Here is a 12,568-nt window from a genome sequence, read left to right as displayed (position 1 = left end):
AAATACTGCTTTAGGTTTACTCCTTATAAAACACAAAATACTTTCAACAGCTGAAGGAAGCCATCGTGGCTGTTGAGAGCCATGCCCCACATTTCACCCGCAGCTTCCTGGGACCCTTGGAGCCCAACCCCAAGGGTAGGTGCCACAAGAGCTGGGCGGGGGGTGGGTGCTGAACGAGGGGAGGGGGAGCGGCACTTGAAGCCTGCGTGTCGGGAAAATGAACGTGTCCCCTTCCCCACGCCAAGAGCAATTCCTCTCCTACTCCAACAGGCGCCTCAGATGAGCCGGCTGAACTGAACAGGAAAACAGATCCACTCGAGGATCGTGACGTGGAAGATAATTAATAACACACTTCCACTGTGTTGGATAACTTTTAATAAAATGAGGTGTACATCACTGATATTGAAACGGTCATATGCACAAGAAACAAACCTTTCTAAGGAAACAGGAAAGTGTTGGGGGCGTGGGGGAGAGGACAGTCTTACTTGTAAATCTGAAAATAAGATCTCGAGGCGTGGGCGGTCTCGGCGCCCGAGGCAGGGTCCCAGGGTGCACACACTGCACCCCCAAGCCCTCTTAGACGGCAGTGCCCCGCCAAGCCCACCATCAGTTGCCCTCAAGATCAAGGGCATAAAGGACATGTGTCCAGATTTAATTCTGAAGAATTAAAGAATTCTTAAATTTAATCTTAAAGTCTTGTCCCAGCACCAGTTTAAGCGTGGGCACCCTCCAATTGAGCAGTACACAGACACGCACCCTTCCTGAACATGGCTGGCACGTGGCAGTCTCCTCGCACCTTGGCCCGGGGAAGGCAGGTCCAGCAGCCTGGCTGGCTAGGGGGGTCTACAGCACGTGCCCGGGGCCTCCTGAGGGGCCCGAGAGTCAGATCCTCAGGAGGCACTGCCCCAGATAGCTGACCTGCGCCTCCAACGACCCTCACGTATAAATAGGCATAAATAAAACCCTCCCCAGTCTGCGCTACGTCTAACAGAGACGCGGCTCGCACGCAGATCTGTGACGACACCCAGGGACGAAGGCGCCGCGGGGTGAGGCGCTCGAGCTGAACGGCGCTCTCCCTGAACAGAGCCAATGGAGGCTCAGGCGCCGGTGGGAGTGAAGATCGCGACACACCCGCTGACCCAGAGTGCAGGGACGCGTGTCGTACAAAAGGCGAGTCCTCGTTTATACCGTAAAAGTGAACACACCGACTGCAGCTGTTCAAGTTATAAACGTTTCTAATGTAGCAGCAGAAGATGTTGATAGAAAAAATATAATTTTAAGAAAATAGCTGAAAAAATCTAGAGATAAAAGTATAAAAAGTTTAAAAAATAGACCTTAAGACAAAATATTGCCCAAAATGTATAAAACTTAATTTTAAAAAAGTCACCTATCTAAAGTTAAACGATGCTGGATGCAGCTGACGGCGTGCCCTCCATGGAGCTGTAGCGGGACACAGGGGGGACGAGGGCCCGGGGCTGGCAGGAGGTCGGCCAGAGGAGGACCAGCCTGCAGGAAAAGTGCCCGGCCCCCTCGGGGAGGAAGCGGAAGGGGAGGTGGGACACTGTCCTCCCCGCAGACAAACCAGGGCTGACCCCGTGGCGGGGGCAGGCGCACTCCCAGCCCCGACGCTCTGGGTGTTTTCAGGGGCCTTCTAATCCGGCCACTCCCAGTCGTGGGCACGCAGCCGGCTCAGGTCTCCACCAGGATCTCCACCACGTGGTCCAATTCGCCCAGGTCCTTACAGCTGGAGCCAGGTGGCGGGGCGGGCGCAGAGGCCAAGGCATCGAGCGTGTCACTGTGGCCCGACTTGGCGCCACCCACCATGCCCGTCAGCACGGCGTCCAGGTCATAGTAGGAGCTGTCCACGTCTGAAAACAGCTCCTCCACGGCACCGGGAGTTTTACTGTCCAGGGTTTCAAATATCTGATCTAACGACTTCGGAAAGCTCCCTCTGTTTTCTCGAGGGCTGTCCACTTCCCAAACGCTGCTCTGTGGGCTCTGCAGGGCCGGTGCAGATGGGACCACGGAGAGTTCAGAAACCACGTCTGGCGCGTGGCCGTCCCCCAAGCCAGGGCCAGGGGGCTCCGCCTCTCGTGCTGAGCGACACAGGATCTCCGTGGAGACGAGGCGGTCGAGTGGCGCCCGCCCCACCGTCTGGGGCGCCGTCACCCGCCAAGTCCCATCCTGGGTCATCTCTTCCTGGATCTGCCGGACTGTGTTGGCTATGAGGACCGAGCGGCAGAGGTTGGGTTCGACCAGCATGTGGCAGAGCTGGAGCTTGACCAGCGACATGTCCAGGAGCGACTGCCGCTGCAGGCTGTAGGAGGGCGCAGCCCGGAGGGCGGCCAGGGCTCCTTCCCCGTCCTCCTCGCCATCTGCGCACTTCCTCTTCAACCCCCGTGCAAACATGGTGTCCTGTGGAAACCAAGGAAGAGGCTGTTTAGCACATTTCAGGGTCCCCAGCAGACAGTGCCCCCCGATTCAGTCCCCGACTGTCAGAAGTGACCTGTGGCAGACAGGGACGTGGGAGAGGTGGACAGGCGGGCGACTCAGGATGGCCACATTCCCGTGCGTGAGTCTTTAATTCAAGCACGGCCACCTGGAACCCGTGAAGGTTGTTACGGACGACACATCTCTAAACCGCAGCACGACTGTCTCCATCAGAAAAGATAACCAGACTAAACACAGGAGGAACCTATCTTTAAAGGGCTGGCGGGAAACTCGACACCAAATCCTCAGCGTGGGTGCAGGTGAGGGAAGGGACTGGCTGAAGCAGGACGAGCGCACCTCCGTGAGGCTGCAGATGGGACAGAGCGTGCCAGGGCGCCCTGGCCACGGGGCCGCGGGACGCCTGACGCCGATGGGCCGTGGGGTCCTTACCACTGACAGGCACCCCTGCGCGTCAGCCGGGCCGGGTCCTTCCCCCTCAAAGCCCTCACCAATGAGGGCACTTCCACCCGGTGCAGACGGCCCCACTGGAAAGCTGCCCCAAGGCCGAGAGGCCAGCGGGGGAGGAGACACAGGGCACATGCCCCTCATGGCCCCTCGAGCTCCCAGCTCGAGTTCACAGTGCCACTGGGGCCGCCTGGCGGCACAGCTCACGGCAGCTACGTTCCCTCCATCCGAGGTGCGGGGCTCTGCTCCGCCAGGCTGCTCTCCGCCTGTCAGTGCTCACGCTCCACTTGGCACAAGCGCACGACCAGGGTCTCCGGGGCCACCTCACCCCCCCAACTCCCTCTTCCCTCGAAGGATGCCAACCGCCACAAGGGCAGGGGGCGGGGTCCTCCCCAGGGCTTGTGGCAGCCCCGGCTCACCTCACCCAGGTGGCATCGTGAGGGGTGGGGGTGCGGGTGGATGGGGATATAAAGATTCCTGGGCCTCACCCAGACCCACGGAGGCTCTGGGGTGCGTGGCCCGACACAGCGTGTTCGCTTATCTCTACTTAGAAGCAAAAGTATGAGGAAGCTACTCTTTTGAACAGATTCTTTTTTTTTTTTTTTAATTTTATTTATTTATTTATTTTTCCCCCCAAAGCCCCAGTAGATAGTTGTGTCACAGCTGCACATCCTTCTAGTTGCTGTATGTGGGATGTGGCCTCAGCATGGCTGGAGAAGCGGTGCCTCGGTGCACGCCCGGGATCCGAACCCGGGCCGCCAGCAGCGGAGCGCGTGCACTTAACCGCTAAGCCACAGGGCCGGCCCTGAACAGATTCTAAGTCGAGAGATCTTTGGGGAATTAAAAAGTGGAGCAGGACGGGGCCAGGGCTCCAGCTGCTTACCTGCACCACCTTGCCGGGCGCTGGGAGGACATGGAGCCAGCTCAGGACAACCGGCCGGCAGGGTCTGCCACCCCACAGGCATTCATCGTGGACTACCCTTTCCAGGAGAAAGTTAAGCCGTAATGCACTAAGTTCTCTCTTCCCAAGGTTGTACGGTAGCTAAACATCTCTATCTCAAATAATTTCTTTGAGTTCTTCATAAAGAGGACTGGAATCTTCTAAATACGCAAATTTCTGGACTGTGTGTGTGTGTGTGTGTGTGTGTGTGTCTGTGTGTGAGAGGAAGACTAGACCGGAGCTAACATCCGATACCAATCCTCCTCTTCTTGCTGAGGAAGATCGGCCCTGGGCTGACATCCGAGCCCATCTTCCTCTACTTTATATGGGATGCCGCCACAGCACGGCTTGACAAGCGGTGCGTTGGTGCGCCCGGGACTTGAACCTCGAACCCCCAGCCACTGAAGCAGAGTGCGTGCACTTAACCGCTGTGCCACCGGGCCGGCCCCATGGATTTTCTTTTTTTTTTTTTTTTTAAGATTTTATTTATTTATTTTTTCCCCCCAAAGCCCCAGTAGATAGTTGTATGCCATAGCTGCACATCCTTCTAGTTGCTGTATGTGGGACTCGGCCTCAGGATGGACAGAGAAGTGGTGCCTCGGTGCGTGCCCGGGGTTCCGAACCCGGGCCACCAGCATCGGAGCGCGCTCACTTAACCACCAAGCCACGGGGCCGGCCCTGGATTTTCTTTTTTTAAATATCAATCCTGTGGCACCCTGTGACTGCTGCTGGCCTATCACCACAGCATGCCCAGGGGCTCCCCGAGGACGGGGCAGGGGGGATGCGCACCTGTGCTGTCCGAGCTCAGGGCCCAACGAGCAAGGACGGGACAGTTCTGCCATGCCCACCCGTCCCCAGGAGCCCCTCTGGAGGCTCACTCCTGCCAGCCCTATCCTTAAATAGACAGAAGAATGTCCTGTCCTCTGAATTCCCTTCAATGTCGTAGATCTCTCCTCCTGTGCACGTAACATCTTAAAAAATTAAGTGACTCTTGGGCATTTACCCTGGAGAAATGAAAACCAATGTTCATCAAAAACACGCACAACAATGTTCCCAGCAGCTCTCCTCACAACTGCCCCAAACGGGAAACAGCACCCTTCAACGGGGCGTGGCTGACACGCTGGTGCAGCTGCGGCACCACACGGCGTGGAAGTGACCGGTGATGCCGCACTTGGATGGACCCCGAGGGAATCACACTGCGTGAGAAGGCCAATCGTAAAAGGCTACACACTGTATACTCCCATCTCCGTGACACCTTCAAGTGACAGCAACGGGGTGGGCACAGCACTAAAAGGGCGAGCTCGGGGAGACCTCTGGGGTGAGGGAACCCCTCTGCATCTGGACTATAGAGGCGGGTCCACCAAGCTCTGCATGTGCTCTACTGCACAGAACCACGCGCATGCACACGCACACACCATCTCAATCAGCTCTGTGGCTGCACGGAAGTCAGTTTCCTGGTGTGGACACTGTGCTGTGCATCTTATGTAGGCGCCAACACTGGGGAGGCGGGGGAAAGGGTGTACCTCCAGGACATTTCTTAGCAACTTCCTGTGGATCTGTAATGATTTCAAAATAAAACGTTTAAAAAACTAAGTGACCACAGCTTATTCCCTCCACAAGACTAATTTCCCCAGAACAGCAGACAGGTCTTACTTATCAAAACAGCCCCTCAAGCCACTGCCACTTTTATCATAATAACACCCTGTACACACCAGCTTATCAACTATTTTTAAATGAAGGAAAGAGTTTACCACCAAAACACTTTAAAAAATTTCAATTACCGCTGGTCATAAAGGATTCAAGGATTTTTTGTCTTGGCTGCAAATTTAACTTTTACAGAGTATTTTTTCTCCCCAATCACTTGTTTAAAAGTTACTGGCTTAAAACTGCTAAGTATATTGAGAATATAAGATTATGTCAAACTGTAAAAAGACACCCTGTGTTGGGGGAAAAAATGAAGTTTCAAGAGTTCCTCTGGGGCAAGTCACTTCACCCCTTGGCATTTAGTATCTCTTTTCAACTAAATATAAAATTCCAACTCTGCTTAACAACTGATTTAATTTAAGGCCCAAACCAAACTCGCTTGAATAACATAATTAAGCCCTAGTTCCCAACAGAAGAACTCGGAGCTGCCTTCCCTCTGGCCCCACACAGCTCGGGTCTACGCATTTAGGGTCCTAGCAGAGAGGTTCTATGGGAGGTCAGCAATGCCAGGAGGGGCTGGTGGGGCAGGCCAGAGACCCACAGCTTCCACTCCAACTGCGCAAGAAGCTACACTGAGCACCCAACCCCCACTTGAGGGGTCCTTAGCAAGCCCGGGGCAGGAGTTCATGGTGGTCAACCCACGGGAGAACCTTGAACCAGAGGCTGAATTCAGTGCCGGCCACAGCCCGGGGTGGTCAGCAGCCCTGGGCACACATCGCTGCGAGCCCCGAGAGCGCCCCTATTCATATTTGCTCTGAGAGACTGAATATACACAAGGACAACGGCCAGATCCATCCAGGACGCCGACCCCTTACCTGCAGCCACAGCCCAGGATGCCGACCCCTCATTATGGGGACAGCCGGGGCAGCAGCCTGCTGTCTGTGCTCAGACCTGCAGGGAGTCAGACCTCTCTATCTCCAGAGACAGCCCAGGAAGTGAACAACCACCCCGTACGGTCGCCCCAAACCTCCAGGGCTTGATCAGTAACTGACGGCTTCCCTAATGTTTGTCCCCACTTCCAGCTTAAGACTGACGGGAGAAAGACAAATGCGTTCCCCAAGCAATCACAGGACACCCCGCTTCCCCAGACCCCCATCAGGTGCCCCCGAGTCCCCCCAGTTCCTATAAAGAAGCTTTCTATGCATAGAAAACATTTTAACATTTCAACATATACATTATGATATGTATTACATGTACACGTTATAGACGTGCGTACAGATATATTATATGCACATAGTAACAATGAACACATGTACATGTAACAACACTACAAAGGCTCCCATAACGACCCCTGGCCGCAGTAGCTCCAAATATTCAGCCTTTGCCTTTCTCACAGGGTTGCCTCATTTTGTCTCTGCAGCTCACTGTAGAGAATTGGGAAAAGTATCAGCAAGCACAAACCATCCCCCGCAGCCCCAACCGCTCGGAGGCATCGCACAAGCTTGTTCTTCCAGTGTCTCCCCTGACCACTTTCTTCTCTGTGAATCTGAGAGCTCACTGCAAGTTCAGCTTTTCCTGCTTATGACATTTTCCATGTCACATAAAGTTTCCCATCACTTCTGACAGCCTCGCATTTATCCCAATGCGTAAACACAGGACGTGGTACTGACCCCCTGTCCACAGCCTTTACACCGCACCCCATCTTTCCAGGTACCGGACGCAAGGTCTCACTCTGGGCACGTTGGCATTTCCAGCACTTTATTTCTGAGAGCTTCTCTGAAGACAGGGGGTGGGAGCATTTTTAAGGCCCATGACACACATTACCAAGCTGCTTTCTAGGAAGGCAAGACCTATTTACCCTCCCCCAGTTCCTTCTGCGTTGATTCTTTCTGTTGATTCTTTCTCGTTTGCTGGTAAGCTCCCCCTCCGCTTTCCCAATGATCCAGCACCAGCTACCGCCTCCGCCCACCGCACCCCACCGAGCCCACCACCCTCGCTTCTGCCCAGCGTCCACCATTAGCCTGTTTCACCACCCTGCATGTAAACAGGTTAAGATTTAAAATAAGCAAGTTGAAGGGGTCCACCGTGGTGTATCTGACAAAGGAACACTACTCAGCAACAAAAACCACAACCGCATATGCAACATGGATGAATCTCAAAACACCAGGCTGAATCAATGAGCAAGAACAAGAACAGGCACCGTATGATTCAATTTATAGGAACTTCTAGAACAGGAACAGCTAACCTGAGTTGTAAAATAGCAGAATGGCTGCCATGGGGGAGTAGGGAGCAGAGAGAACTCTCTACAGGACCATGAAATGCACTGCATCTAGACGGACACATGGGTTACACAAGGATATGTACCTGTCAGAGTTCACTGAACAGCACTACTACTATCTGTTCATCTTATTGTATCAAATTATACCTTGATTAGAAACAGAAATACATAAATAAACAAGTTGATGGGTGGAGGGGCTACCACACTACTTTAAATCTAAAACCACCTTAGATACAATACAGCTCCCGTGCATCTCACTCAGTGCTCCGACGGCATTCAGCGGGCCAGGACAAATACACGTTCAAAGTCATCCTAAGGTACTCCTCTCCAACGTGCCAAACCCTGAGCAACCATTAATTTCTGTTACAGTCAACACAAGAAAATGCTGGCAGACCTATCATGACAAAAAGGAACAGCTCCAGGGCAGTTCGTCCACCGCACCGCCGACATGCCATCGCCTAGAGCCTGTGCTCAGAGAGGTCGGGCTGAGCCCAGGAAGAGGTGGCCTGCGAGGACCACCCTCCTCAGACATTTGTGTCTGAGACCAAGTCAGCGCGGAGTCCAGTTCTAAAGGGACCCTGAGAGATAACCCTGTCTGAAGGGCAGAGGCTGGGAACAGCTCTCTATGGGCGGTGTGACTGTGGCCTGAGGGCGCTTAACCCTTCTAACACGGGGTGACACAAGGCCCCACTAACTGCAGAGCCTGACTCACTACTAAGTTCTGAACAAAAACATGTTCGGTATCACTCACCTCCATTATCTCCATTATCTCCGCAGTGGGCCAGGTCTTGCTGCATATCTAGTGAAATGCTCAAATCTCACCAACTCCTAGGTTTAACCTGGTGAAATGCTCAAATCTCACCAACTCCTAGGTTTAACCGTGTTCCGCTTGAGACCCTCCAGCGTCAAAGGCGACAGCCGGGCCGTCAGGGTTTACCCCTCAGTCAATGCCCACACTGCCCTTAGGCCTTCTCCAGACCAAGCACTGACAGAACAGAGAAAAATGAAGAAGAGGGACAGAAGGACTGAGAGGTTCCACATGGCAGTGGAGCCAGGGAGGGGCGCTGTGCCCGCCCACCCAGAGCACCCCCAAGGCAAAGGGGACAGCAGCCTGGACCCCGCACCCATCATGGCCGGGTGGCCCTGCCTGCAGCCTCTCACACTGCGAGGCGGATGGAAAATGCAGATCCCCAGATTCTGAGCAGGAGGAGGCCTGGTACAGACTCCCCTCTCACATGACCTGTCACCAAGACCTTCAGCCACTGCCAAGAGCTCTCGTGATCCTCAGGCTTTTAAGGCAAATCAACACGAACACTTTCAGTTTCTGTCACACATCAGATTTGCTTTGAAATCCTTCATCAGAGAAAAACAGCGGGAGATGTAGAAAGCCTGGCAACGTTTTGGGAACTGCTGCATGTGAGTTGGGGTGTGGGTCCATCATTCCACGACTGTCTGAAATGTTTCATAAGCTGTTGCTAAAAAGTTCTCTTCAGGTACTTCCATCACTTGGAACGAAAGACACAAACTTTCTTCACCGGGAAACATGTTCCAATAACAAGCTGATGGAAACTTTCCAGCCCTCCTTCCAAGATAAAACCTGCCACTCTTTCTGAAAAAACGTCACAACTGACTTTTTATTCTGAATTTCAACTTTAATTATAAAACATGGAAAACCTGAAAATAAGGAATAGTTGTATGCAGGAAGTTTATATGACATTAAACTTAATTCTGTAAACAATTTTTCCCTTGGCTCTTTTTAAAAGAAGGGTCGACTCAGTCCCGCTGTCCTTTTGGCAACACACAGGCCAGCAGAAGAGGAGACCAGCCAGGGAGCCCTCCGCTTAGACCACAGCATTGCCCAGCAAACTGTTACCTCATAGGCTCTTTTCCTGGTCATCCTATTTTGGGGACAATAAGCTTTTGTAAAGGTAGAGTTAAGCTTGCCTCTGACTTCTGGAAGGAGTTCCTGGTACTTTTCCTAGTCATAGCACCGCTGCCCCCATCTGACAGTGCAGCAGGGCAGGCACAAGGAGCCCGGGGGGAGACACTTCACCCGCCACGCAGGGTCTGGGAACCCTCCTCTTCCCACATCCTCCTCCCATCCCTGACGTCAGCCTCCATGGACCAGGCAGCTGAGGCCAGACTGCAGACCACCCAAGGCAGGCACCCTCCCTCCCTGCCACTCCCTGCCCAGCTGAAAGAGAAGTCGCATCAAGTGCACTACGGGGGAGGGAAACCATCGCAAAACAGCCTTAAGGGTCCTTTCCCAAGAATTAACACCAAGAAACAAAGGAGAACTCAAACTGAACACTCACAGCCCGCCACAGGGAGGCCACTCTGCCCTCCAAGGTTCGGGGGAAAGGTGCCCCAGACTGGGCCATTTTGGAAGGCGTTATATTACCAACCTAGTTTTGCTAAAAGGACCTAAGATGAAATTCAAGCCTTCCATTGCTAACATCCACCACCCACTCCTCATTCTGTAAGGAAGGCAGATTACGAAGGAAACCTAGAAACAGGGCCAGGACAGATCACGATCTGTGGGTGGACTGGCGGATGAAAGGAGGGCCGGATGGACAGGTAGGTGGGTGGATGGACAGAAGCACGGATGATGAGTGAGGCAGCAGGGCAGCTATGGGTCACTCTGGTCAGGGCTGTAAATTCCAGTCGGCCAGACAAGAGGCCGACTGCAACTGCTGCATCTGAGTTGGTGTGTGGGGTTCATCATTCCACTACTGTCTGATCTGTCCCCACAGGTCTCCACGGGGGTCTTCGTGGGGACCAGGCGGGAGCGACCGCTAAAGGTGCAGGAGGAGCAGGGGCAGCCTGCACTGCCCTCCTCCAAGCCAAAGGGAAGAAGACAGTGCGGGGGCTTCCCTGCGGCAGCCATCACTTCACAAGCAGCCCAATACCCATCTTAAGAGTTTCTCCTCTTAAAAAGAGCCCCCAATTTGATAAAGCCAAGAAGGAGGTGTTACTTTTTGATTAAAATGGTGCAGGACAGCACGAGAGGCACTTCCCAGGTGGGGGATGGCTCGTCGTGCGGGTGGGGGACGCCGGTCCTCCGGGTCGCGCCCCCTCCTCCCACCCCCAGCCTCCCCCAGCTCCCCCCATCCCGACCCTCCCCCGCCCGGGGCCGAGGGCCTCCCGCGCGTGGCAGCGCGCACTCCCCGGGCCCGCCGAGGCCGAGGAACCCGGCCAGCCGGGACGAGGACGCGACCTGGGGGCGGCCCCGCAGCCGCACAAGGCCCGCCACCCGCCGCCCGGGCCGGGACGCTCACCTGGCCGCCCGCCGCCCGGGCCGGAGGCTCACCTGGCCGCCCGCCGTCCGCGCCCGCGCCCGCGCCCGCCGCCGAGGGAGGAGCTGGATGGAGGGGCGGGGCCTGCCGGGCCGGGGCGGGGCCGCTCCCCGCCCACAAAGGGTCGCCATGGCGCCGGCCGCCCCGACCTCTGATTGGCTGAGCCAGGGGGCGGGGCCTCCGGTTCAAACCGCGGGCGGGGCCTGGCGCGCGTGTTCCCGCGCGGCCGCGTTGGCCGTTGGGGCCCGCGCCCTCCACCGCCCCGCCTCCGCTGGCTCCCAGGTCTCCGCGCGCGGCCCTAGTGCGCCTGCGCAGATCCACTCGGGGGCGGGGCGGCGGAATGTGGGAGGGAGAGGACCGGGAAGATGGGGGAGGGGGAGGAGGACTGGGAGGCGCTGTAGGCAGGGGAAGGGGAGGAGTTAGGGGAAGGGGTTTGGCGAGGGGGAAGAGGACCGGGAAATGAAGTGAAACCGTAAAAGTAGAAAGCAGGGGAGATTTAAAGAAAAAAAAAAAAATTTCTTGGTGGAAAAGGTCATAAATAGGATACAAAATCCTGAATTTATTAATTCAAGTACCGTCTCTCGACTGCAGGCCACGGCTGCAGTGATAACCAAGTAAAGTGCCAACACTCTCCTGTCACGTGATGGGGGGTGAGGAAATACCAGATGCATATACACCAACCACAGTGGTGAGTGCTGTTAGAAAAAGCCAAGGTGGGGCGAGGACCCTTTCATACAGGCCTCTAGGATAAGGGGGCCTCTGAGAAGACACCTGTCCACACAAATAATCCATAATCAATCTACAAATCAAAATTGGGGTGAGTTTATTATATGAGCCAGCTTTGAGGGAATGACCTTCCCCAAGGAAGAAAGCACTCGGAAGAAGCGGGGTGTACAGAGTGCTTATGCATTGTCTTGGAACAAGGAACATGCATCAAATATGATGGCAATATACCTTTTACTACAGTCACAAGATGTTTTCCTAGCACTGCGGGTCAGTGATCACAAGATGAGCACAGGAGGTCAGTAATGAATCCTCAGCTTCTGGGTAGAAATGCTTATCTACAAAGAAATGCTGATATGGGGAGGATATCTTTAAGGGCATCATTCTCGGCTATGGGTCACTGTAAATGTTTAGGGCAGATGTACAGTGCATGCTCGACAGGCCACGTCAGGCCTTTCTGGAAAAACAAGGTCAGGCTGAATTAGTTTTAAACCAAATGGTGTCCTCATACCTCCAATATTTCTTATTGCTTTTCATTTATTCATCACACCATAAGGAAGGGAGGAAGAGAATTCCAGGCAGAGGGACGGGCCGGGACAAGTCCTTGAGGCAAGAGAGAGCCTGATGGAGTGAGAAATCTGTGATCCTGGAAAGTTTAAGTGGAGGGTGGGGGTGGGGGGACTTGGGCTTCCTCTGAGATGGAGACCACTGGAGGGTTGTGCTGAAGAGGAACAGGTCCTGAATTGGGCTTGAAAAGAATCACTTTTGAGAATAGATTTGGGAGGAGGGTGG

At 54.4% G+C, this 12,568-nt stretch overlaps 1 protein-coding gene across 2 annotated transcripts; it reads right to left on the bottom strand.

Annotated features, from left to right (window-relative positions):
- Positions 1–358: 358 nt before the first annotated feature.
- CDCA4 (cell division cycle associated 4) lies at positions 359–11,101 on the bottom strand. Of its 2 annotated transcripts, none has more exons than XM_087447819.1 (2): positions 11,036–11,101; positions 359–2,415 (listed from the first exon to the last, which is right to left on the bottom strand). In XM_087447819.1, the coding sequence occupies exon 2, from the start codon at positions 2,407–2,409 to the stop codon at positions 1,690–1,692; it is 720 nt and encodes a 239-aa protein (XP_087303945.1). In that variant the 5' UTR covers positions 2,410–2,415; positions 11,036–11,101; the 3' UTR covers positions 359–1,689. The 2 variants fall into 2 exon arrangements, with proteins under 2 accessions (XP_087303945.1, XP_087303946.1); XM_087447820.1 differs by having other exon boundaries at positions 11,068–11,084.
- Between the last annotated feature and the right edge of the window lie 1,467 nt (positions 11,102–12,568).

This window comes from Ceratotherium simum, chromosome 24, assembly GCF_057802395.1.
Source record: "Ceratotherium simum simum isolate JZ-2026a chromosome 24, ASM5780239v1, whole genome shotgun sequence".
Taxonomy (NCBI): Eukaryota; Metazoa; Chordata; class Mammalia; order Perissodactyla; family Rhinocerotidae; genus Ceratotherium; species Ceratotherium simum.
Note: the sequence above shows the minus strand (reverse complement) of the source record. Positions and strands in the feature narration are given on the sequence as shown.

What these genes read in the sequence shown, in the direction of transcription:
- CDCA4 (XM_087447819.1), bottom strand. Translation starts at nt 2,409, where the DNA reads ATGTTTGCACGGGGGTTGAAGAGGAAGTGCGCAGATGGCGAGGAGGAC.